Source organism: Phyllopteryx taeniolatus, chromosome 14 (genome assembly GCF_024500385.1).
Source record: "Phyllopteryx taeniolatus isolate TA_2022b chromosome 14, UOR_Ptae_1.2, whole genome shotgun sequence".
Taxonomy (NCBI): domain Eukaryota; kingdom Metazoa; phylum Chordata; class Actinopteri; order Syngnathiformes; family Syngnathidae; genus Phyllopteryx; species Phyllopteryx taeniolatus.
Genome location: NC_084515.1, coordinates 10,959,115 through 10,986,585, shown reverse-complemented (window position 1 = coordinate 10,986,585; position 27,471 = coordinate 10,959,115). Strand labels below are relative to the sequence as shown.

Genomic DNA, 27,471 nt, shown 5'->3' with positions numbered 1-27,471 from the left:
CTAAGTCTAGAAACTTCTTTTGACAGGAGCACATACTGTACGAGGTGTGTCAGAAAATTTAAAGGACTGGTGTCACAAAAGATATTTCAAGATATGTCAAACCCAAACTACATGTTTCTGCCCTTCCAAGTAACTTTCCCAGCCTTCTTTGCCACGCCTTCGTAGACTCCTGAAAGGAATCTTCCAGGATCCTGCACAGCTGAGTCATCACAGCCATCTTTATGTCATACTCGACTTCCAAACGGGTCCACTTGATAACACCCCTGAGCTTGGAAAAGAGGGGGAGGGGGGGGGCGAAAAAAAATCACACTGAGCCAGGTCGGGTCAGTTGTTCCGGCATTGTTGTTTTCAGCCAGGAACTGTCGAGATGCTCAGGCCATTGTGTAGCAGGCGCGTTGTCATGATGAAGCAGCCTTGAGTTATCCTGCCACAGCTCTCGCCTCTTCTTGCAAAATGAATGACGCCACAGGATCTCTTTGTAGATGTGGTGGTTGATGACCTGGCCCACATTGAAGGGGAACTCTCATAGTTTGGGTTTGAAATATGTTTTTAAATGACACCAGTCATGGAGATTTTCTGACACACCTCGTACTGTAACTTAAAAAAAAAAATCACAACATGTTACATGGCATGCTAGCGAGTTTGCCCCCTCTGGTGAAGATATGGATTATGTAGTTGATAATGGTTCTCCTTAATGACCTTCACCAAAGCCATATTTTCTTCCCAAAGCTGCCCTCAAATACCAGAAAGCTACCACAGCTGTTGCGCACATGTATGCCGCTTTATAGCGCTCCGACAGGTATTTGGAGAAACGTTACTATGGAGATAGCATGCAACAGTGGGACTCCTTTGATGAAGATCCTGGGACTTATTATGGTGCGAGCAGGTTCAATTACTATTTAGTATGGTGGTTCTGTGTGGAAAAACTTCTCCCTTGGTTCTTTCTGCTTAACTTTATGACATTTAATGCCCCCTCCTTCGCCTCCCTACGGGGAGCACCGTTCAGTTTTACATTACCCTGGCTTAGGTGAAGCGCTACCCGCCGGACCTTATCAAATCTGCTTGACAGACCGCAGGAGGCGCATTAAAACCTTGAGCAATCTGTGCTAATTTCCCCACGCGATTCCCTGGGCGGTCACAAAGCCTGGACAAGAACGCTTGTAAACAGGGAGATCTGGGGAGTATTCTGCAAGAAAAACTGGTGCAAAGGATCAACTTTGCATTGGGAACAGATTTCCCCCCCCCCCATTTTGTATAGAGGCTTTCGTTACCTCACACTCATCTTTTGAGTTCATTTTGATTTTTACAACATGATTGAGCCATCATCCCAAGAGAACCTTTCAGAGGTTTCCAAAACAGAAGGCATTGTCTGGCTTAACAATCCCCGCTTGTTTCCAAAAATGATACAACCTTTGTGCAAGAGTAAAACATTTGAGCCATGATATTGTTAAGTATTCATTGCATACCTGAATCTATTCCATGCTCATTCGAATCACCACGGATACATTTGGTTAAGTGTAATAGAGTTGTGTTATTAAAGTTTCATGTTTTATGGCGAGTCATCAAGCTTTGCTGCCATGCTTCGCCCACACGCAAAGACCAAATCTACAATTCCTGGCAAATCCGTGCCATCCATCTGCCTACAATATGTTGTTCAAGTTTGGTAGAACACAATGTATAAGACCATTTCAGAGACTTTTCTTTTGTGGGTCTACCCACGATAAACATTCCAACCAAATTTCATGTTTGCTAAGGGAAACTGGCTTTAGGGGTGTGTTTTATGATAAGTCGTTAAACTTCACCGCTATGTTCTACCCAGACGGAATGATCACGCCTCAAATTTCTCACAATTTAGCATTGCCCATCTTTGTAGTATACAGTACGTGCGTCCAATTTAGTAAAATTTAGGTGTCTTTTAAGGACCCGTGAAAATGGACAAAATGGCCCAAAAATGGGTACTTCAAAGCAAAATGTCAGACTTACCGTTTGGTTTTTGAGACTTTTTTGTGTGTGTGCGTCTTCTCATGATAGCTATAGGCATTAAATTTTATGATGCTAAGTGAGACTGGCTTTAAACAGCCCTACACAAGATTGTTGGTCCTGCTCTCATTTTATGGAGTTGTGTTATTATAAGAGTTTACAGTACGTTTTAAGGAGATCATCAAACTTTGCCGTCATACTCCATCGACATGCAATGACCACACCTAAAATTTCTTGCAATTTAGCATCGCCGAGCTGTCTAGTACACCTGCATCCAATTGAGTAGAATTCAAGATTCAAATTTTCTAGGACAAGTTAATATTTTAAAGACTCCTGGAAACTCCCAATATGTCTTTAAAAAGGCAGACTTTGTGTGCCCAGTCAGATTTTGTAGACTTTTTTTTTTTGTGTGTGTTTCTACCCATCCAAATGTCATGTTGCTATGGGAAACTGGCTTTTGTCAGTGTTTTATGGTGAGCCATCAAACTTTGCAGCGACGTTCTGCCCACACGCATGCCCAAAACAAAAATTTCTCACAATTTAGCATCTCCCATCTATCGAGTATATCCACCCATGCATTTTCTTTACTGCTTATCTTCACTAGGGTCGCGGGCGTACTGGGGCCTATCCCAGCTGTCTTCGGACAGGAGGCGGGGTACACCCTGAACCGGTCGCCTGCCAATCGCAGGGCACATAGAAACAAACAACCATCCGCACTCACATTCACAACTACGGGCAATTCAGAGTCTTTTGGGTTGCAGGAGGAAACCGCAGTGCCAGGAGAAAACCCACCCAGGCACGGGGAGAACATGCAAACTCCACACAGGCGGGGATTTGAACCCCGGTCCTCAGAACTGTGAGGCAGATGTGCTAACCAGTCATCCACCGTGCCACCCTGTCGTGTACACGTGCTTAAAATTTGGTAGCAATCAAACAAAACCTCTAATGTTTGTCTTTGGTAGACCCCTTGGATCTGGCGAAAATGTCCCTAAAATTGCTGCTTCAAACCAAAATGGCACTTTCCGTTAATTTTTGGCCATGGGTTTTTTAAACGTTTTTGTAGTTCTACTCTTGATTGACATTGCCATTTAATGTTGTTCAGCGAGACTGGTTTCATTTTCGACAAACTACATAAGACGCTAAATCTATCTTTGAGGGACCCCCGGAAATGGCCTTTTTTGTAGCTCTACCCATGATAAACATGCCAACCAAATTTGATATTACTAAAAGCTTTGGGCTGTGTTTTATGAAGAGTCATCAAACTTCACAACCCTGCTCCACCCATACACAAAGACAAGAACTCCAATACCTTATAATTTAGTTGTCCATTTAGTTTTTGTATGGGTGGTCATATGTGGCAGCAATTGGACAAAATTGCCAGGTCCAGTCCGTCTTTGAAGGACCACTGGAAATTGCCAAAATGAACCTAACGTGGCTGCGTCAAGCCAAATTGGCAGACTTCCCGAGTGTCCTCGGTCATGTCTTCTTGCGGGTCAATTTATGATCGACATTGCTATTAAATGTCACGTTGTTGCCAAGTAAAGCTGGCTTCGGGGGCTCAACTTTTTTTTTTTTTATTCCATGAGGCGCTAGCGAACAAAATTTAATACAGCTCCTATACCAGATGTCACTCGATCACGCAAGTGTACCTAATGTTGTGGCCGATCCTGACTAAACAGATGTGTTTGGAGCTGCGGGACGGCATCGGTGAACATTCCTCTTCCCTGTCTCTTTAACTATTGATGAGCATGTAAGTGGTCCACTCTGGCTGTGTTGCTCGACTTCCTGATTGTTATTTCAGCTGGAGACACTTTGGACACTGCCCCGAGATGCCTTTATATATTATTGAGCGCCGCGGGTGCTTTCTTCCATGGTGTGAGGTGTTCTAGTTGGTGACCGCAGTCCAAACCGCTGCTGCCGGAAAAACCTCAGCGGTCGTTTTAAATTCATAGAAGTTAAACTTTAAGGAACGTTTGAGTTAAAGAGCATCAGGAATGACAACCATTACAATTAATAATCTGCCGCACACATTCAATAAAGCCTCAGCGCAGTTCTCACAATTAAAGCCAAAAAAGCTTTTACGCTCCTTTTTTTTTTTCCAGAACCACAAACCAAAACAAATCATTCATGCTTGGAATTTTTTGTTTGTAGTCTAAAATGTTCCTTCTTCACCTCAAGCAGATTAGATTAACACAGGATCGAAGGTGGATCATTTTTATGATTTCAGCCACAGCACTAAGCAATATTAACTTTCAGCCACTGAAATATGGGGCTAATTCATAGCCTGAGGAAAGGCTAGGTGTTATAATGCAGGTAAAACAAGAATCACAGACCTCTGCCAAGCCCAAACTATCATATTTTATTTTGTTTATTTCAAGATATTTTATTTAATGGAGTGTTTGCTGCTACCAGGTTGTATTTTTTGTGTCATTTTAAACATCATTAAGTCTGTTCCATTTGTACAAAATAAAGGCAACTTTATTTTTTGCATTTTATTCTCTTACTTTACCCAGTATGAATGTCTGCGTATATTAACGCAACGGCAGAAGGGAGAGATATCTGCTATTGGTTTTTCAAGGAGAAAAATCTGCAAAACGGGTAGAAAAAATAAGCCGTGAAAACATCCCTGGAAAATAAACATGGATGTACACAACATTGCGGAGCGACCACTTGAATGCTAATTGTTGCTCAAGATGAGCTCAATGCCACGCAGGGACTCAGTTCCAACATGTGGGAAGTCCCCACACTTATTTTGTTGTTCTGGTTAGCCACAGAGTTCAAATGGCCTCAGTGGTTAACTCTTTGATATATGTGTATGCCCGTATGCACCAATATGTAATCCTTGGTGGAGGTAAATATTACATTTCTGAGGTGATGAGATGGTGTGCGTGTGCAAGATGTCTTACCCTGCATGGTGGTAGACGTGGGCTCTGGGAAGAGGGGAATAAGCAGGAGGTAGATGAGGTAGATGAAGGAGAGGACGTTGTACCTGAAGAGACAAGCTGAGGACACAAAATAGAACAGTGTTGGTAATGCAGAAGTCATATGATGCCAATATAACACTAGCACGTCTGATAATTTGTTTAATAGTTGTTTAATTTGTTTGATTTTTTTTTTTTTATGTTTTGGGAGGAAACCGGAATACTCAGACAAAACCCACGCAGGCACGGGGAGAACATGCAAACTCCACACTGGTGAGGCCAGATTTGAACCCGGTTCCTCAGAACTGTGAGACAGACGTACTAACCAGTCATCCACCGTGCCAGGCCTGTTTATTTGATTTTCATTTATATTCAGGTATGCCCAAAAAACAGAGCTCCAGCAAAGCGGAGACTGGAGTATAACGTTAATCTTTTTAATCATTTCTAGCTGCGTATCCCAAGATAATGGAAAGCTACAGCCAAGTGAAGACAGCATAACATAACATCAGCATGTGTGTTCATCTTTTACTTGTCATTTCAAACCACGTATCCCAAGAAAACAGAACATTGTATCGGAGACAAGACTGTGACATATAATGCTAACGTCAGCGTGTCTGTTGCATTTGTTGTCATTTCTATCCAAGAAATTGGAGTGTTGGTAACGTTAGCATGGGTGTTCATTTTTTGACATTTAGCATGTATTGGGAAAAGTATGACAACAATCATTGTGAAAAAAAGTGGACACCTTAGAAAGCACATTAGTCAGACAGTAAAGTTATTTCCTGTTTTGGGAGTCAAGGATGCATCACTACAAATGAAACACACGCACTTTAGAGCAACATGTTCAAACAGCGAAGTGCAAACTTGCACTTCAAGTACAGTATGGATCTATTGATTGATCGAGCGTGTGCCCACGTCATCTGCCGCCTGACAGTTACCTTTTGGATGGTGCTACTATTTTCACACCTTATATTGTTTGCTGCAAGGATGCCTCGCTACTGAAATGATAAATGCATCTTGCGAATCGTGATTAACTCATTTTCAAGTGTAAAAATATTAATAAATATTTATTAATAAATATTTTTTGCAGCAGATTTCGGGAAGCTGACATTTTTTGTCACTAAAGTGGGATTTTTTTGTTTTTATTTTTAAAATTTATTTTAATTGGATACTGCAAAAAAAATTACTTTCCATCATTGCGGGACGTTCAATATCGTGGACGTATGCAAAACACTGGCCTTTAAAGGGTTAGAATAATTTTAATTTTACACAAGTGTGACTAAAACAAATTACAGAAAAAATAATTACTTTAAAGAATACGTGCATATATTGGACCCCCGCTTATTCGCGGTTCGACATTTGTGAATTCACCTATTCGCTAATTTTTATTTTTAAACCTATGCCGCTATTTGCGGAAATCCGTGCTGATTTGGAATTGTTTTCACCCTACTCCCAGTTTATTCACTTTTTTTTAAAACCGATTTGTGTGTTTTTCCATCGCAATTATAAGTGAGCATTATTCACAGATTTTCACTGTTCATGGTCTGTTTTTTTTTCTTTTTTTTCTAATTTTGGGAGGGTTGAATTTGAGGCGGGTTTTTGTTTTTTTTTCCAATATGAAAAAAATATTTCCAAAAAATATCTAGATCATGTTTTTCAATACAAATATAACTATCCATCCATCCATTTTCTGAGCCGCTTATCCTGACAAGGGTCGCGGGACAAATATAACTAAATATGTTAATATGTAATATTTTTACAGCATATTTGGAGAAGCTGACAATTTTGTTTCTTTTTTTCTCAAATGTTTTGTTGTTTGTACCTCAAGTGTCTTTTGTTATCTGCTTATTTCTAAAAATGTGCCAGTGAGTAAGCAGTTATGAATATTTGAGAATTGTGTCATCACAATTTGGCTACATTACACAATAACCGCTGCGACAGCGTGTCGCCGCCCATGACTTTACGAGGCTGGGCGAAGATTCGCCATTTTCAAGCCAATTCTTAAGCTTTGGAGTATTTTGATGAAAGCATGTCACAGAAATGTTAGTACAGTAAAACGACGTAACTGTTTGAAATTGTGGAAAAAATTCATAATGTCATCTTTATCAGCGATACAATCGTGCTTGAACTCATTGTGCAGAACCCTCTTCCCTCTTGACAAAAATGAATTTTTTCTGGAGGTATGTGCAGAGACCTCTCAGGTTCTCTCTTTGTTCTCTAAAATCAACACGCATGTCATTAACAAGCCTAAAAAAAATACACTGACTGGTAAAAAAATGCTGCTTTTATTTATCTTTGCGCACTCAAAGGACCCATTCACTGACATTTGCCTTGGCTCCCCTTACTGCTCCACATAAGTGCTCTCACACTGAAAGCCTAATCTAATTATTAAGAATATACGTGAGCCTCCAGCTAACTGCAAAAACAAAAAAAGTAACGCGAGCCAAGCAGTTTGAAGTATTTATCTGCATACGCTTGACCGCATGCTTCCCGTCTCCCTTTGGTGACTCACTCACCGAGGAGTTATATAAAAAAATAATAATAAGCGCCTTTTGTTTTCAGATATCACATGAAGCAAAAATGTTGAATTGGGCTTTTGTCTGGTCTCCTTTAAAAAAGCCACAAAAGCTGCCACAAAACCACTAAGAAGTAAGAGTTTGGCCCAGAAATATAAACGGGCGTTAAGGAGGCGCAGCACAGCAGCGCGGGCGATACGTGAGGAATTCTAAACCAACTAAAGGCTTTTCTTTTTTTTTTTTTCTTTTTTTTTAATAAACAGAAGCATATCAAGCCACGCCTGCCTTTTACTTCAAATTTGCCTTTGATAGACTTAAAACAACACACACACAAAATGATTTTAGCAATTGTTCATCAAATAAAATATCAATTGAGCTCAATTTTTGCTGTTTGTACTGCTTAAAGCATGAAGATCATGCAAGGGTGGCAAATGCTAACAAAAGCAAACGTGCATGCTAATTAGACCACACCAACTGATGTTATTTTAAAAGACTGTGATAATCAGAATGATCAAAACTCATACTTTCTTTGTCCTGATTAAAGCATCAAGTTCACTGGTCATGAAAAAGTAGCTAATGCTAACTAGTTACTAAAATGTTGAGCATCGAGTAGTAGCAAGCTTGTTTGTCCTTAATGGATTTTCAAATGTGAGTCATAATGAGTGAGTTTGTCCTACTTAAATCATCAAGTTTACGAGTCATGTGAATGCAACTCTTGCTAATGAGTGGGAGTAGTAATGAGCTAGTTTGCCGTCAATAGCCTATAACAGAAAACCTGAGTCATACTTTTTTGTTTATTGGACTAAAGTCATCAAAATTGCGAGTTGTGAAAATGTTCTAATACTAACTTGCCATTAAAAGGTCAAGCGGTGAGTAGTAGCGAGCTAGTTTGCCTTTTATAGACTTTAACAGCAAAGCAAATATGAGTCATGCTTTTATTGTCAGTCATACTTAAATCATTAAGTTTGCGAGTCGTGCTTAAGTGGCTAATGAAAAGTAGACACTAAAAGGCAAACGTGAGTCACACTAAAAGATCAAGTGGCCAGTCGTACAGAGCTAGTCTTCCTTTAATAGACCAATCGCAAAAAGCGAGTGGAGCTTGAGATTCGTGCTAAAGTGGCAAACGCTAACTAGCAACTCAAAAGTCAAGTAGTGACAGTAGCGAGAGAATCTGAGAGGATTTAGCACCTTTTCTTTGCTAACATTGCTGGGTATATCTAGAATCAGAATGACAAAAGTACTTTATGGCATTTACAGTACATACAATACCTTGGCTAACAAACTCCTAATAAACCAAGTAAATTGTCCATTCAGGTCAAGTTTGCAAGTCGTGCTAATGTGGCTAATGCTAACTAGTCACTGTAAAGTAGCAAAAACACAAAGCCTTATTGAGAGTCTACACTCTACAGTCAAAATGCATCTTGTCGTATGGACTCAAACTGTATGTGTGAGCGGCCAACTCACTGCAACCAAATCTCCCCTCGGGTACAAATAAAGTTACCTAACCCAACCTCATTAGAGAGCGCATTGATGCTCTGTTGAGTTACTTGTTGACTTTTGAGACACGCTTCTGCTGCTGTGAGGAGCTTGGCTGAGCCAGGTTTTTAACTGCGACTCCAGTCAGATAAAATATGCAAAACATCATCATAATGTGTGTTTTAGCAGACATCAATGTGTGTAACAGTATACTGATGGTAAACAGCTGTGGTAGGTGTTGTTTGGGTGTTGTACAGTTGTGTAAACAAGGACTCTGCACGTGTGGAGTTTCAAAAGAGGTGATGTTAGATGGCCGTCAGGGAAGCAGGATGGTTAAAAAAAAAAGGGACTACGTAATGTGAGCGGTGGTTGCGAGGATGTGCGGTGTGTGGTAGCGGACGGGAAGGAACTGGCAGGTGTTTGAGTCCCAGAAACAAAAACATCTGCTGCGGTCTGTCGTCACTCTGAGGGTCCCCGACTTTGGTCACTTTTATCACTTGGCTGTAAATGCACTCGAAACTGAGAGGCCATTCCATTTTCTTTTGGATTTAAAAAAATAAAAAATTCATACAAAAATATTTGGACAGTGGCAAGGTGGTTTTTTTTTGCCTTCATACACATCACCACCATGGATTTGAAATAAAAAAAATAACGGTTGATTGAAGTGTAGACTCCCATCTTTAATTTAGGCTTACATACATTTTATGCTGAAGCGATAGTGTAGGGTTAGGGGTAAAGGTTTGGGATCAGGACAGTTTACCCAATGACTGCCCCAAGTTGGCGGACACCTTGACGTATGATCTGGCCATTCGGTGAGGCATCTTGTTTATAACTGTCTTTGCATAGAGCCCATTTAAATACTCTTATCTATTGTATTGGGAATGAGGATAGTTATACTGTTAAAATAACTGACCCAGTTGGTACTATTGGGGTTAGGATTAAGTTTGTAAGGTAGAGCTAGGTTTAGGGGGTTGAAATGCTGTGCTCACACCGGACACTAATTGGAACATTCATGAGACGGGAGTACATATATAGTCAGTGAATAGGCGCGAATTCGTGCCAGGCGACGCGTATGACGCCTTTGACGTGACACGAGTGAGGTGAGCATGCAAAGGTTTGCTTCTTCGCCCATTCACTCGGAAATGTGAACTTCAAGCCACAAATCGCACAGCCATTCAACATGGAGAATGGTGAGCAAAGGGCCAGCCTGGGGGACGGGCCGCCGTGATCGCTCACAGCGGAGAAGAACGAGGAAGAAAAGGAAAAAAAAAATATTTTAAATCAAAAGGCACCAGCCAGGGCACATGTCGTGTTTGCTGTGGCCACTCACGGCGCGCAAACGTGCCGACGACCGGGTGAAGAGGGCAAAGGTGGGAGGGACATATCAATGCACCGAAAATGAAGTGAATCCGCATTCAGTGTGTATATAAATAACGTGATCAAATGTGTGCAAGTAACGCGATGCAAACGTTTGCTTCGCTTCCGGTCTGAACGTAGCATAAGGCTACATTTACATTTGTGGTCCCAGTGGCCGCGGTAGCCCCGTTTGCCCAAAACGTAGTGCGGCGTGGGATTTCGGCCATTTTATTTTGAAGTATTCAAGTCTTGTTTTTTCAAGCTCTGTCACGGCTGTGAAGGGAGGGGGCACAATAAATGTTTAATAATACTCTATTAGTTTTCTATCAATCAAGAATTTTCAAAATTCAAACAATTTTCTATCGATCAGCAATTAATTAACTAATCCATTTCTTGTACCAGGTCATGTAAAAGAGCTTGTTATTCACATACACTGCGTGGTGCGCTTGCACTCTTCCTCTCGCTCTCACTCTGTCTCTCTCACTCACGCATTCAAAATAAAGCGTTAAGCAGGTACGCCACAGCGGGTATCGGAGGGAAATTAAACACGACTTACCTTTCGAAGGATTGCAAGTGGAGTACCGGCATTACCAGATAACTAGCAACCCTTGTTTTGTCAATGTCTTTATGTCTCAAAAGTGTTCTCTGTCAATTGACTGTCTGTTGTCATACTAGAGCGGCTCCAACTACCGGAGACAAATTCCTTGTGTGTTTTTTGGACATACTTGGCAAATAAAGATGATTCTGATTCTGATACATATGCTTCTCGTCCCAGAGCGCCTCCAAGTTTTGATCAACCGTACTACGTTTGTACATACTGTCAGGTTTAGTTACATTCAACCGGTTTTATTACAGCCGACTAGCGTTCTCATTCTCACCATGACTGCAAATGATGGCAAATTTTCAGACAGTTTAAAAATCTCGCTACAGTCTCCAGCTATACACAGCAATCGTGGCCTGTCACATTTGTCCAAACTACCGGTAGTAGTAGGATTAAGGTTACAGTTAGGGTTTAGGGGTAACAGGTTGGAGTTGGGACAACTACCACTACTTTGCTTATTGAGTGACATTTTCATCAAGTCCAGCCGTTCGGCGGATGGAAAAAGGACCTTGCCCAATGACAGCAACCTGCAACATCGCGGTCTGGTGCTGCCGTGTACTATAGTAAACATTCCACTTTACATTTCCTCCTGCTTCCTCTCGGTGGCGACGGACAGGAGTGCTCGTTTTGCACTCCCAAAAGCCATAAATTATTAAAAAGGTACGCTTACGATAAAAGGCAAGTCAATTCGCTCACTAGCAAGCCGCATTATTAATTCATGCTGTTAAAACGGCTTTCCACCAATTAATGGAGGCCCATGCATGACCTCGCAATGGCTTCTGGAAATAACGATGCGGTGGTGATGTGCTGGTGCATTACAGCGGGGATTACGCGCTTAAAAAAAAATAAAAAAAGAGACGGGCTCGGACCACGGTGGCATCCTTATGCATTTGTGGCCTTACCACAAAGTGGCTGCTTAAATACCCAAAAGTAAACACCGGTTCATTGAGGCCGGACCACCACTTGACCGCACCTCAAATGAATCACTCAAAGAAGAACAAGCCGCAAGGTTGAACCTGAAACAGCCACACCTAGACCGAGGACAATATGCGTCAAAAGTCAAACAAATCTCTGGAGTTCAGCTCAGTGAGCATGTGAAGGATTAACTCCACAAGTGTGCTTTGCTTTGTTTGCGATGGGAAGGAGGAAGAGTGATAATGAACGTGGGACAGGAAATGGAACTTAATGTGATCTAGAAAAATGATGACACAAAAAAAGGGTGAGTAGTTTTACTTTGAGTTTTCTTAAACAGTACTTTTTTGATGATTATTATTTTAAACTACAAATTATAAAAATACATAATATTATGTAGACGGCACGGTGGACGACTGGTGAGAGCAGTTCTGTAAGTTCTGAGAACAGGGGTTCAATCCCCGGCCCCGCCTGTGTGGAGTTTGCATGTTCGCCCCGTGCCTGCGTGGGTTTTTGTCCGGGCACTCCGGTTTCCTCCCACATCCCAAAAACATGCATGGTAGGTTAATTGACAACTCTAAATTGCCCGTAGGTGTGAATGTGAATGGTTGTTTGTTTGTATGTGTCCTGCAATTGGCTGGCGTCCAGTTCAGGGTGTACCCCGTCTCCTGCCCGATGATAGCTGGGATAGGCTCCAGCACGCCCGTGACCCTAGTGAATTATATATATATATGTTTTTTTGTTTTTTTTATTAAATCCAGCAATACTAATAAAACGCCACAAGGTGACAGTATTGCGCCACAAACAACTTCTTTTTCCCGCTCCATTACATGTCTGTCAGGCTTCTTCAAACTGACGTATTGGGAACTTTTTTACCCAGGTAGTTTGTGGTAGAAAGAGGGTATTTCAAAATACAACGGTAAATAAGAAAGTTCTTGAAAAACGTCGTATGGTGTAAAAGCCCTTAAAGTGTTAGCACTTTTACTTACATTTAATAATTTTTTTAAATTAAATTCACCGTTTTCCAGAAATAGCTTTGCGTTGCCCTCTCCATTATGTACCTGTCAGGCATCGACAATGGATGAGTAGTTTTACTTTATTTTAATTTTGCTTAATTTGTATAACATAGTCCTTAACTAATTTTTAAAAAAATAAAATATAAAAATATATGAAATGATAAAATATATAAATGATTGTGTGTGTGTACCAGTATACCTTATAAATATAATTTAATTATAAAATGAAACAAAAAATTATATATTTGAATTAAAAAAAACAAAAAAACATAATCAATTCCACCAATATCTATAAATGGCCTTTCTGTCACCCTTTCTATTACATGGAACGGCTGAGCGGTTTCACTTTATTTTAGTTTATAAAATTAGTTTAAAATTATAAACTACATTTAAAAAAAAATTAAAAATTAAAATATTTAAATATTAAGCTTTCTCTCCCCCTCTCCATTACATCTGGCAGGCATCTTCAAAGGCTGAGCAGTTTTACTTTATTTAACTTTAACTTATTTCTACACTTGTATGTTAATATGTCAGTTAATGTAACAAGCTTACTTAAATCATCACCTGTACAGTTCAAAATGTTATGATGGGAACAGTTTTGACCATGTAACTCTGCTGACAGATTTAAGGCTTGACCTTGTGTGCTTTATTTTTAATGGCCGTCATTTCCATGTAAAAAAGGGGCAAAGGTCCTTTTCCCCAAACAACCCCAAAGGCGACATTACTCCTTAAAGTGGCTAATTTAACTTGTTATAAATATTATGACTGCAACTGGGTTAAAGGTACAACGAGCATTTGGAATGGATAGTATTTAAAATCAATAAGCTCCTCTGCAGATGTCATTTTTAAACTTTAATTCACTCACAGCAACGTAAATAAAGTGCCAGAGACCGTTTTCTCCACTTGTTTGGAAGGCAACATTTATTACAAGACACATTCGTCCTTAAAGGTGCGTTCATGTGTCTACTGTCAGATCATATTTAGGCTGAGGTGAGTCGAAGATAACGATAATGGTTCTAATAACATTTCTGTTGATAGAAGACATTTTGTTTGTACTTCATTAGATCTTGGGGAGTAATTGATGAGCCAATTGGGTCTAATGTGGATCAAAACATCAACAAATGCATGTTGCTTGTTTGATCGTTGCTCTTATGTCGGCCTCAGCTGACATAAAAAAGTAGGACAATTTGTTTTTCATAACAAATCCTCCTTTAAAAACATTGCTCTAATTATTTTTATTTTTCATAAATTCTTCACTTGAGAATTTAAAAGGGGTGAAACTTGTTTTCTCCTATCACAATCTTCCCTCAAAATGTTGCCTTCATGGCTTCTGGGTGAACACATTAGTTTTCTTTTTATGTTGATATGAATTAAGTTAAATTACTATGCAAAAGGTAATTTTTCCCCAGCGTCCCTTAGTGTGGCTTAGTTAAACTGTTGCCTTCAAGGAAGCTGGGGGAAACATGACTTTTGTTATTACATCGATATGTAATCGATAAGTGGCTTTGGTAACGGTAATTTTCCTTGGAAGCAATATTTTGAAGAAGATTGTTGGATTGAAATGTTGCCTTCAGGGCAGCTGGGGAAATACTCTATTTTCTTTTCCCATTGCTATGACGTTAAGTGGCTATACTAAAGTACTAATTTTGCCCATAAGCAGCATTTTAAGAACGATTTGAAATGTTGCCTTCGAGGTAGCCGGGGAAATTTTCACTTTGCTTTTTACCTTGCTATCACTCAAGTTAAGTAGCTATGTGAAAGTTAACTTTCCCAGCAGCCATAAAGGCAACATTTCATATCATCCCCTCCTGAACTCTCAGAACTCTAACCTTTCTATTTCTAAACTTATTTATGTTTATGTTATTTATGTCATAAACTTGCCAATAACTGTGCCACTGTCTGATCCCTTAATTACCCTGCGCACATAAATCAAGTTTTCTGAATCTGAATTAAAATGTTTTTTTCAAGGCTCTTTTGGAAGATTACCTTTAGGAAGATTGTGCCTTGGTTAAAATGTTGCCTTCAAGGAGAAATGTCACATTGATAATTGATATTCTTTTAACAATTCTATAAATCAATATAAATGGTTAGTCTAAATGTAATTTCCCCCAGCAGTCTTGAGCGCAATATTTTGAGATGGATTTAGTTGATAAGCTGCCTTCAAGAAATACATTAATATGACTCAAGATAAATAGTTATGATAAATGTAATTTTCCCTCGCATGAATCATGTTAAGTGGCTATGCTTGAAAGTCATTTTCCCCAGTAGCCGTAAAAGCAGCATTTAAAGAACGCTTGTGCATTGCTGTCATTTAAATGTTGCAGTCAGTGAAGTTGGTATTTTTTTATTTAATTTTTATTTAATTTTTTACTTTTTTGTTGGCTTTAAGTTGCTTCCAAGTAGCTATTCTAAACATCTCATTAGGGGTGTTAGTGGAGGTCGAGGGTGGAGGGGGTAAACACGGCGGTGACGTAATCCGTCATCGATCTCCAGTGCCCAAACAGAAAGGCAGAAAGGAAACAGAAATATATATATATATATATTATTATTATTATTATTATTTAAAAAATACTCACCGGCTGCGAGGCAAGCGGGCAGCAGCAGCCTGAAGACCAACCCACACACCACTTCCGAGGCCATGGCGCCTCCGGCCAGCGACAAGAATCTCTTTCTCTCTCTCACTCTCGGTCCTTAGAGTCTCCCTCGCATCCCCTTCCCAAAAACAAAGTGTCTCAAATCCCGCCTGTCACGAGTGTGCGCCCCTGCCCATCAGTCGGCTAAGGCCGGACGAGACACCTGAGCGCCGGCTTGTCCGAGGCGGCGAGAGGAGGCCACTTCCCGGCTTCATTATCACCACCATCCACGTCGGGCAGCTCATAGCCCGGGGGGGGGGAAAAAAAAAAAAAAAAAAAAAACTCTTCTTTTTTTTGGGGGGGGGGCGGTGGTTGCGTTCAAGTCATGTTCGCCACTCAGGTGGGTAAACAGTCAAAAAACAATGTTGCTGAAAAGAAGCAACAAGTTGTCAGGGTGTAACGAAGCGTCTTTGTAGCCGTGTCAAAGTGTAAGTGTGTTACACTTTTGCTAACTTTGCGGAGGTCCACAGCCTCTGCTCGCTGCCTGGTTGGATTGAACACTTTTGAGACACGCGTGGGCTTTCCAAGTCTTATCGCGAGGGCAACTTGTGATTGACAGCTACACCTGCCAATCAAAAGGCTCCTCTTGTTTGAGACCCCACCCTCTAAAAATGGGGGCGGGACTTCAAGACGAACACTTGGAGCAAACTATTAGCAACGACATCACACAAAGAGTATCTAGTTTTTTTTTTGTTACTCTCCACCATTTTTATTTTCACAATTTATATTTTAATCCTTTGGTAAGAATGTTCAACAAGTTTTAAGACGAATCTCTGCTCATTTAAACCCCGCCCCCAAAGAAAAAAAAAAGGATGACCTTACCTGCTCTCGAAAAGAGAGAAACAGTGCCCTCTATTGGTTACAAACGGGGTTGCTCAAGGAGCTGCTCATCCACTGACTGGACTGGAGTCAAAAGAACAGAAATGTTTTTGAAATTAGAAATACGTTCGTACTGAAATAATTGGTAAAATACATAATTATAAAAATATATATAACAGCACTTTTTTATCATTTTGCAGTCTTTAACTGCTTTAAAAAATATTTGAATATTTGTATGATTAATATATTAATCATTAAGTAAATTTATTTGAAAAATTACTATGAATTACAATAGTAATGTTCATAAGAAAAATATTTTTTCAATTCACAACAGGTTTGAAGTGAAATGCAAAAATGTACTTCAAAGGTATGAATGAATAGTAATGTTAAACACAAATAATTTCTCTTTCGAAATGTGTTTGGAGTGGTGTAATTCGTAAATTAAGTAATCATAAAGTAATTGTAACAGCACACTGGTGTCATGTTATTGTCATACTTAAGTAAAAATACTTAAATACTTAAAAAATAATAAAATGTTACTGTGCATACATTTACTTAGGAAGCTGTGAAAGAATACAAATTTAATACGGACATGTTGAATTAATACAATATAAGATTTATTATGACAAATGAACATCCATTACTACAAGTCATTTTTAGTAATTCAGTAATATTTCACAAAGCATTATTCTGTAGCATATCAATAAAATTAGGAGTGCCTTGATCTTTTTAAATGACATTATTCATCAGTTTCTGCAATGCATGATGGGACTGAGCGGCCTGCGTGTTGGATACAAGAAAAGCTTCACGCCGCCACAACATCAACGCGTGGCTCTGACCCAGACAGACCGGATGCTGCTATCGCCAAGGTGACCTAACCGCAGCAGTCGATAGTTTCAGGTAGTGATTTGTGTCAGGACGTGCCGCTCCTATCCCTCCCTGATAGATGCCAATGTTGGGGGGGGGGGGGGGGCGTTTGTCTTCGATCCATTATTCATCCCGCGCTTAAGAGCGACTTATTGACCAGCTCCCGGCCCAAATCCACCTGACTGGTTAAAACGTTGACAATGAATCAGCAGATAATGTGGCTTTGCATCCTGGCCCATAAGCATTGGCAGTAGACCCTTTCATGCAAAGATCCTGCATAGAAGTCTGAAGCAAACAAAAGCTTATTTGCACACACACACACACAAAAACATATCAGCGCATGAAACATGAACTAAAAACAATTTCTCGCAGAGATCATGTAAAAGAACACCTCATAGCATGTGAGTAAGAAGTGAACTAAAGCTTATTTTCCAAAGAAATCCTGCAAAAGAAGATGAATCCAAATGGAAAAAGGAAACCAAAGCCAATTTAACGCAGAGATCCTGCAAAAATCGCATAGGAACAAATAAGTGAGATGCAAACTCAAGGCTATTTACAGCTACACAGAGATCCTGCAAAAAGCCGTAACTGAACAAGTAAAAACAAGCTGAAGCCCATTTCATGTGGATCCTGCAAAAAAAAAAAAAAACACCTCACAGCGCGTACCTAAGATTTGAAGTAATGTTTATTCCACGCAGAGATCCTGCAAAAAAGCCTGCATTGGATCAATGTGAGTGAGAACCAAAGTCGATTTCACACAGAGACCTGCAAAAAAAACTGCATCAGAGCCTGTAAGTGAAAAGCGAACCAAAGCCTATTTCATGCTGAGATCCTGCCCAAAAAAATCCATTGAGAAATCCACGAGAACCACAGCCTAATTCACACCAGCAAACCAAAGGCAGTTTCATGCATCCATCCATCCATCCATTTTCTGAGCCGCTTCTCCTCACAAGGGTCACGGGCGTGCTGGAGCCTATCCCAGCTGTCATCGGGCAGGAGGCGGGGTACACCCTGAACTGGCTGCCAGCCAATCGCAGGGCACATATAAACAAACAACCATTCACACTCACATTCATACCTACGGGCAATTTAGAGTCTCCAATTAACCTACCATGCATGTTTTTGGGATGTGGGAGGAAAGCCGCGCAGGCACGGGGACAACATGCAAACTCCACACAGGCGGGGCCGGGGATTGAACCACGGTCCTCAGAACTGTGAGGCAGACGCTCTAACCAGTCGTCCACCGTGCCGCCCTGTTTCATGCAGTGGTCCAAAAAAAACCCCCAAAAAAAAACCTCATAACATGTAAAATGCGAACTAAAGCCTATTTCATGCAGAGAAAAAAAGTTGCATCGGATAATGTAAGTAAGAAACAAACCAAAGCCTATTTCACACAGAGACGCTGAAAAATAAATCACATCGGAGCAAGTAAGAGAAGCAAATTAAATCCTATTTCTCACGGCGATCCAGCAAAAATGCTGCATCCGAACATCTCAGAAGCAAACAAGGCAATTTCACCCAGAGAAAAAAAGTTGCATCGGTAAGTTGCATCAGATAATGTAAGTAAGAAGCAAACCAAAGCCTATTTCACACAGAGACGCTGCAAATAAAAAAGCATCTGAGCATGTAAGTGAGCAGTAAACTAAAGCCAATTTTTGAACAGAGATCCTGCAAAAAAGCAGCAGCATCCAAACACGTAAAAAGCAAATTAAAGCCTATTTCACACAGAGATCCTGTTAACAAAAAAATCAGAGCAGCGTTTATCTACTTATGTCATTTACACAGAACCCAGCAAGGGCGGGGTATTGTCCTCTGCCACGGCTCTGAAACGACCATCTTGCAGGATCTCTGTGTGAGAGAGGCTATATGCAGTATGTGATAGGACGCCCACCGGGATACATTTCGGTCATCTGCAAACGCGGTTACGGCGCTCAAGGCTTTTCCTTGGTAATGATGTTTCATTTTCACTTAACGCCGGAAAAGGGCGGGAAAATGAGAGCGAACGTTAGCAGTGAGTTGATGATGTCGGCCGGGATAATGGCTTTTAAACACTTGTTTATTGTTGTCATTTCGATTTTTGGAGACGCTGCACCTAATGCACCGGCTGTAACGTCCGACTGTGTAGTCTGCCTGGCGGCACGCACAACAGTCCTCTTTTTAGCACTTCTTTCTTTTTAATCTTACCTTTTATGATCACTTGTGTTTTTCTTTGCCTATTTTAGGGGAAAAAAACAATAAAATAATGTAAAAAATAATGATAATAATAAAAAAAAAAACATCACCCAAAAAAAGTAACAAAATAAAGTAATTTATCAAGATCGAAATTCAATTAAACAATGGAATAAATACAATCATTCTTAAGATTGAAATTGTTCATTCTTAGGATGTATCAGACAAAATAATAAAAAGTAAGTGACAAAACAAAAAAATGGAAAGGTAAACAAAAACCTTTTTTTTTTAAACAACAAAGGAATAAAATAAAACAACAATAATCGAATACAGTAATACATTAAGACGTGGTCTTTTTGCTGAATGTTACTTATTTCTACATCTCCCCTTTTTAAAAAAATCAGGCAATACAATAGGAATAATTTAAGATGAATAAAAATTAAGTACAACATAAAAATACTATGATAACAATATAACCAAAACAAAGATATACAATGAAATAATAACAAATAAAGTAATAAAATAAAACATAAGAAAAATAGAATTTTCAATAAAAAAATAATAAAATAAAAATAATTGAACGTTGAAAAATAAAACGGGATAGAAACAATTTAAAAATACAATAACGTAATACAATATAATTGCAATTTAATAAAAGAAATTAAAATACTGTTTATAAGCAAATAATTAAGAAGTGATAAAAGGAAACAATAAAATACAATAAATAAATAGTATTTTTCAATAAAAAGAAATACGAATAAACATTCTAAAAATAAAATGAAACAAATAAAATGGAGAAAAAGGTACTTTAACATATACAAAGATAACAAGTAAATTAATAAATACAAGCATTAAAATATCGCTTAAAATACAAATAATAAAAGAAAGATACAGAAATAAAACAAAACGCAATAAATGAATTCAAATACAAATAAATACTAAATAAAATATGGTTATTCAATAAAAATGTACACTATTAAAATAAAACCAAATTAAAATAAAGCTATTCTAACAATATAATATATATAATAAACAAAATTACAAGCAAATAAGTAAATCAATTTAAATATTGTTTAAAGGGTAATAAATAATATACCATTATAAAAAAGAATAAAAACAATAGAAAAAGTAAATACATTAAATATGATTATTTAAGAGAAAAGTAATACAATTAAAATATGATAGAAACACAGGGCACAATTTGAGCTGTTTACTTTGACACAAGTTTGGGAGCAGCATCTCTGAAGTGCGGGAGGGACAAAAACGCAACAAGTTTCCCATAATTACCTCCTGGCATGTGCTGTATAATTTAACACATTTAGGTCCATACAGAAGCATCAAACTAAAATTCTAAATTTGATTTTGGAGGGGGATAGGAAATTTCTTGCAGAGAACATACAAGGCCTTACGTTGTTTGTCATCATTATCATCGTCATCATCATCATCATTACCGTCATCATGGTCATTGGCACGAAGTCAGTGGAGCGAAGTGGTGTATCGCTCCGCCTAGTTTGTGGTGGGTTTCAAATGCACAGCTAATTGGATTCCACAATCCTTTACTGTGCAGACCCCACACAGCTCATCCGGTAGGCTGTGCATTAGGTGTAATGCAATTAGAACAGGGAACCAAGTTTGTCAAACAAAAGTTTCCTGCTGAGGCTGCAAATTCACTTAATGGACGGCGGTGCTTCATTATGGCTGCTACCAAAACTTATAAAATGTCACCGACAGTTAACACATTGCACACAAAAATGTTTTTAGTATGAAACAAACCGACCTTTTCCACATATTTACTGTCTTACGTCAGAATGTTGTTGTCGTGTCCCTGTTGGCCGCAAGGGGTCGCTATATTGCCTACTAGTCACGTTACAGAGCGACTCCAAGATGGCGCCCTCCACGGCTGTACTACCGCTGTTACGTTGTTGTTATTGTTGTTTTTTGTTGTTTTTATCGTTTAAAAGCGCTGCTCAACTTCTAAATGAACCATGTTACAAACCCATCAATGACAGCAGGCCACACTTTGTCCGGTGAGTTCGTGGTTGTCACCATTTTGTTGCTCATAGTCGTTGATTTGCTGCTCTGTTGAGGCATATTTTTGTTGTTGTTGGTGTTTTCAAAAACTATTCTACCTCCCTACCTAGAATTAGGAACGACTTTTACATAACATTACTGAGATGTATTTTCTAAAATAATGGTGCGTTTATATCTTATCTTATATGTTAAGTAAAACACAAAATAGAATACAAATATTACAACTAACAACAGCAAGTAATAAAGTAATAAATACAGTAATAAAATAAAATAGTAAAATTAGGTACTAACATGAAATCATTAAATATTTATAAAAATAAAATAAGTGTTGATGAATATAATAAAGCTCAACCCATAAAGTAATACAATAAAAAATAGTTAGAAAATAAAAAGAAAAAATGTTGAATCGTAAAAAATAAGTAAACTAATTAGACATGAATCATAAAGTAAAACAATAGAATATAAGTCATAAAAGTAAACCAGAAAATAATAAAATACAGAAATAAAATGAAAACAATAAATATAATACAATACAATCACAAGAAAAAGAAAGTACTAAATCAAAATAATCAAACATGAATGAAAATAAAATATAAACAAAACATAACCACAACTTAATCAAGTCAAGTACAATAAGTAGATAAAATAATTTTAAAAGTGATAAATCAAAATATTTAAACAAATCATAAAAAAACAAAAAACATATATTGTAGTTTTACAAAAACAATACACAGAAAGCAAGATACCAGTAATGAAAACAATACAATAAAACAATCTAACATTCGTAAAAAAAAATAAAGTCCAACAAATTAAATAGAATCAAAATATACCATCACAATATTCAGTATAATGCATTTGTTTTCATCCATTTTTGGATTTTCCACAATGGTTTCTATTTCATATAGTCCTTCCATCCATACATTTTCCATACCGCTTTATCCTCACAAGGGCCGCGGGCGTGCTGGAGCCTATCCCAGCTATCTTCGGGCGAGAGGCGCCTGCCAATCGCAGGGCACATATAAACACACAACCATTCGCGCAAACATTCACACCTACGGGCAATTTAGAGTCCTCAATCAACCTACAATGCATGTTTTTGGGATGTGGGAGGAAACCGGAGTGCCCGGAGAAAACCCACGCAGGCACGGGGAGAACATGCAAACTCCACACAGGCGGGGCTGGGATTTGAACCCCGGTCCTAAGAATTGTGGGGCAGATGTGCGAACCTGTCGTCCACTGTGCCGCCTTCATATAGTACTTAATGAATAAAAATGAAATGTCTTTTACTGTAGGACGCGCCCTCGGCCCCACGAGTACACGAACGTGTCTGACCTTCCCCGCTCGTGGGACTGGAGGAATGTGGACGGACAGAATTACGTGAGCGTCACCAGGAACCAGCACATCCCGCAGTATTGCGGCTCCTGTTGGGCCATGGGAGCCACCAGCGCCCTGGCCGGTAACCGTGGCGATGACGGCGCGAGACTGCCGGAAGACGACCGCGCTAATGTTTTGTCGTTGCCCTAGACCGCATCAACATCAAGCGCGGGGGAGCGTGGCCGTCGGCGTACCTGTCGGTGCAGAACGTCATCGACTGCGGGCGGGCAGGGTCGTGTTACGGCGGCGACGACCTGGGGGTGTACGCATACGCGCACGAGAGTGGCATCCCGGACGAGACCTGCAACAACTACCAAGCCAAAAACCAAAGTAAGACACACGCCATAAACACCATTTGTTTTCACTTGTTGCTAGGCAGAATTCAGAATCTAAATTTTTAAAAAAAACCTCTGAGGTTGCACAATTTGGAATTTAACCAGAATTTGCTGGGTGAAAAATTTACAAGAGTGATCAGTTCAGTTATAGTACAGTTACAGCACAATACGGTTCAGCGAGCATCAAAGGATTAGCTTGCATGCGTTTTGCTTTTTCTTTAACTTTTTTTTCACAACATTATTTTCAGCTGTAACAAGAGAACAAACTCGAAACCTATTTGCTTACTTTTAACACATTCACTGCCATTGCCGGCTTTAGAAGTCAAATATCCATGTTACCTTCTTTTTACACTTATGTAACAAACAAGAACGGTGCCGTCATGCTCAGTCTTGTTGTAACACCTCCTATGGCCAGTCGGAGGCGTGCTGTGCATATTTTTTGCTCCACACTTCCAGTGTTTCCCTTTTTTGTTCTCTTTTCCCATATTTGTTTTGCTCCCCTGGCAGAGTGCGAGCTGTTCAACCAGTGCGGCTCGTGCGCCTCCGTGGCGTCGTGCGACGTGGTGAGGAACTACACCGCGTGGAAAGTGGACGATTACGGCAGAGTGTCCGGCAGGGACCACATGAAAGCAGAGATTTACACCAATGGGCCCATCAGGTAAAAAGGGACGATGATGACTTACCTCTAACCGCCAGAAGGGGGAGACAAGCGGAATGTTTTGTTGTTGTTGTTTTGTTTGTTTGTTTTGTTTTTGTTGTTTTTAGTTGCTCCCTGATGGCCACCAAGAGCCTGGAGGTGTATTCAGGGGGCATCTTTTCACAATTCCACCCCCTTTCGCTGCCCAATCACATCGTGTCTGTGGCCGGCTGGGGCGTCGCGGATGACAGTACCGAGTTCTGGATCGTCAGGAACTCCTGGGGAGAGTTTTGGGTTGGTTTAATACACACACAATCACACCAGTCAGACACTTTTGACATATCGACCAAGTTTCAGGTCGCTAAGGGAAACTGGCTGAAGGGCTCAGAAAAATGGGCAAATAGAAAAAAAATATATGGCTGACCTCCTGTGTCTTTACGGAAAAAAAATTACCCAAAAATGTCGGCTTCAAACCAAAGTGGGAGATTTCCTGTGTCTTATCGGGAAAGTGTTCTTCAGACTACACATGCTAGACCTTGCTATTAAATTTCATGTTACTAATGGAAAGTGTTGGAGGACCCCTTGAAATGGCCAAATTGACCCCTAATTGTGCGCTTCCAACCAAAATAGATGACTTCCTTTGTCTTTTCAGGCATGGCCTCTTGAGACTTTGTGGGAGGTCTCCTCATGATTGACTTCCAAGTCCACCCAAAATAAATTCCTGTTTGTGTTTTTTTTTTTTTTTCAGGGAGAACACGGCTGGGCCCGAATAGTCACCAGTTCCTTTAAAGGCGGCAAAGGCAACTGGTTTAACTTGGGGATTGAGAAACGTTGTGCATATGGCGATCCTATTGTTATTACTTAGATGATTTACTACAGGGGTGGGCAATATGCAGCATGTGTGCCGTAATAATACTGTGACTCGCAGCAATCCAATAATAAAGGTTCCTCACACTTATGATTTAGCCTGTTTGCTTTATTCAACCTGCGTCCATTGTCACAGGGAGGCGAGGTGATGGTGGTGGTCTCGCCACAATTTTGTGTGCATCCATGTTTGTCTGAACCCTAAAAAAATAAATAAATCTTGGAATGAAATGGTTGAATTATGACTCTTTCAAGATTTGAGATGTCACTCGGACGATTTTGACTTACTAGCAAATTCTTGACATACGAGGGCCATATGGCGGCAGTCAACTCTACTCACTTCACAACAAACTGCAGTTTGGCAGACAGTAAAACAATACTTCCAAAAGGAGGCTTCAACACGTTTAATACCACTCCCATTTGCGGTTTACTGTCAAACTAAACAAAAGAAAGAGAATTACACATCATGTATTTAAAACAACCACATAGATTTGCCTGAGTCCATTTAGCTCAATGCTTACAAACAATGCAAAACGCCATGTACGGGCTAACGAATAGCGTCGGTGTCACAGTGTTGTAAACCTTTAAGCAACAGATATTCGAACACAAATGGTGGAGCAACACATGTAGACAGATAAATCCAGTCCAGTAAATTGAAGCACAAAAATGTGGCAAAACTGTTTAATTCTTTTCATTCTATTTATGTCATTACTGTATGTTTTGTAAGCAATGATAATACAATATTATCGAGTGCTTTTTTTTTTTCTTCTTAAAATTTTTTGGGGGGTTTTTGAAGGACACTGGAATGGATTAATGGCACTTCGATTCATTTCAACGGGGTAAGATGATTTGAGTTAGGACTATTTTGAATTAAGAGTGTGGCCACAGATCAAATTAAACTTGTATCTCAGGCCACTACTGTATCTTGTTGCATCAAATAGAGTTACACGTGAAACGAATTGAAATTGCAGTGTGAATAATAAAAGAATCAATTTAGCAAGTAAGCTGAAACTTGAGCCCAATTGAAGGCTGTTGCGAACCAAAACAGCAGCACCCAGCGAAGCACGTAAACAGACGGATTAACATTTAGGCGGTTTTTGAGATGCAATAAAACTAACAATAAATAAAACGAATGCTCTCTTATGCAATCACTTGAAAATCAACTGCTGCACAATAAACAAACAATTTATGAAATAACATAAAAGTTGATTAAAAACTATTTTTCTTCTTGTTAGCAATGATGGTAGCAATGGTGTATGGTTGTAACTAACACTTTTCAAGAGACCCAAGGAATGCGGCAACATAGTTTTTTCTGGTCACTTGCTGCTGAGCATAATTATGAATTAAAGGTGCCATATTTTACCAAACCAACATTTTCTAGTATTTGTGATGTAATATTGTCTCTATGGTGCCTCAAGAAACATGTGAAATATGAATTCAAATTATCCACGCATTCCTGAGTTCCATGCATTTTTCTGCCGAGAAGCCTGAAATCAGGTCATTTGAATTTCTCGAGCTAATCCACGTCACTAGTGAAGATCTCCGCCTTCCCTTTCCGCTCCCAAGCCAGCGCTGTAAACATAACAAACGTGTGTTCTCACAAGTGGGTCGTGTACAGAGACAACCAATCAGAGGAAAGGGGGGGGGGGCATAGCCAAATATGGACAATACGGATACAAAACTGGGTCAAACAGAAGTAGCTGTCAGATGGGCTATTTTTGGACACTTGTATGACAAAACCAAGGACTTTTTAAAAATGAAATTGACACTTATATACTAAGTCCATGTTAGAGAGTCACTCTATGGAGGTCTAAATAGCCGAAATACGGGACCTTTAAAACTTTGTATACGTACAAATAGTGAAACCTTGATAATTACATTTCAGCCCCAAAAAATTATCAAGTTTGTCATACTTAATTTTTGTAATTTTTAAGTGCAGAAAGGAATAGAGAAAAGGCATGTCTTTCAGATGAATACTGCTGGTCTAAATCAAGCGTTAGTACTTTTTTTTTTTTTGCGCTCAGCACTTCTCCTTGCAGCCATGAAACTTGAAAAAACACATGCTTGAAAAATGGCAAAAACTGAGTTACCCCACCCTAGCTTTTAGTGGCACAACTATTCCTATTATTTCCTATTATATGTGGAAAAAAACAGTTGCGAATTGAGAACCAGTGCATAGAAGTTGTCGACCGATAACAACAAAGACGCTTTGTGCAACACTGTGAACCACTTGAAAGGCTGTTTTTCTGTCCCACACACATAAACAGCAATGTTGTGTCGTGGGTAGAGCACAGGCTGAACATCTGGAGAGGAGCGGGGCCTCCGCCTACATTTTTGCTTTTGGCTCTCCAGGCCACCGGGGCATCAACGCCACAACAACTCGCTGCTATACAATTTAAACACTTTTGAACTGATCTAAGTACAAACGTTGCATCTAGCATCTGAGTCACGCTAAAAACGAAATAAAACATCAAAAGGGCTCATTTAAAAAAAAAATAAAAAAAACTCCAAACACACAAATGCTCATCAAATGCAATAATAAGAAACCTATGGACAAATAAGTGTTCACACTCACATTTATGGACAACTGAGAGTCTTCATGCATGTTTTTGGAATGTGGGAGGAAGCTGGAGTACCCGGAAAAAACACACACACACAGAGAGAGAAGCGCAGGGACAACATTCAAACCCAGAACCTGAGAACTGTGAGGAACGTGCAAACCACTTGTACACCGTGCTGCCCCACCCAACTTTTATGTGAGCTAAAGTATTAGAACTACATTACATTACTACATTACTTTTCCCGGCGACAATCCTCTATGCTAGTTTCACTATGCAAAGTGGAGCGTGGGAGAGAAAGAAACATGGCTAGAAATATGCCAAGACAGATTTAGAACCCTGAAATTGCAGACCCTCTGAATTTATGTCAGCAGTATTGGAGGATTTTAGCTAGCCGGTTGAGAAG

The 27,471-nt window shown here is 39.5% G+C and overlaps 2 protein-coding genes and 1 long non-coding RNA gene across 4 annotated transcripts in view; 1 reads left to right on the top strand and 2 right to left on the bottom strand.

The window, feature by feature from the left end:
- Nucleotides 1-15,899, bottom strand: part of LOC133489332 (piezo-type mechanosensitive ion channel component 2) — a 68,733-nt gene extending 52,834 nt beyond the window's left edge. The window contains exons 1-2 of the mRNA XM_061798324.1: nucleotides 15,355-15,899; nucleotides 4,887-4,982 (exon numbers count right to left, since the gene is read on the bottom strand). Coding sequence (XP_061654308.1) covers nucleotides 4,887-4,982; nucleotides 15,355-15,418 — 160 coding nt within the window. The 5' untranslated portion in view covers nucleotides 15,419-15,899. The remainder of the gene's footprint in view (nucleotides 1-4,886; nucleotides 4,983-15,354) is intronic.
- Nucleotides 15,900-21,138: 5,239 nt separating this feature from the next.
- Nucleotides 21,139-24,601, top strand: LOC133489338 (cathepsin Z). Of its 2 annotated transcripts, XM_061798343.1 has the most exons (6): nucleotides 21,139-21,293; nucleotides 22,590-22,753; nucleotides 22,822-23,001; nucleotides 23,514-23,664; nucleotides 23,772-23,937; nucleotides 24,392-24,601. In XM_061798343.1, exons 1-6 carry the CDS (start codon nucleotides 21,151-21,153, stop codon nucleotides 24,506-24,508), a joined length of 921 nt encoding a protein of 306 aa, XP_061654327.1. In that variant the 5' UTR covers nucleotides 21,139-21,150; the 3' UTR covers nucleotides 24,509-24,601. The 2 variants fall into 2 exon arrangements, with proteins under 2 accessions (XP_061654327.1, XP_061654326.1); XM_061798342.1 differs by lacking the exon at nucleotides 24,392-24,601 and having other exon boundaries at nucleotides 23,772-24,385.
- LOC133489339 (uncharacterized) lies at nucleotides 24,596-27,262 on the bottom strand. The gene is made up of 3 exons (XR_009791876.1): nucleotides 27,083-27,262; nucleotides 24,796-24,945; nucleotides 24,596-24,708 (listed from the first exon to the last, which is right to left on the bottom strand). It is a non-coding gene; the product is annotated as an uncharacterized LOC133489339 (long non-coding RNA).
- Nucleotides 27,263-27,471: the final 209 nt, after the last annotated feature.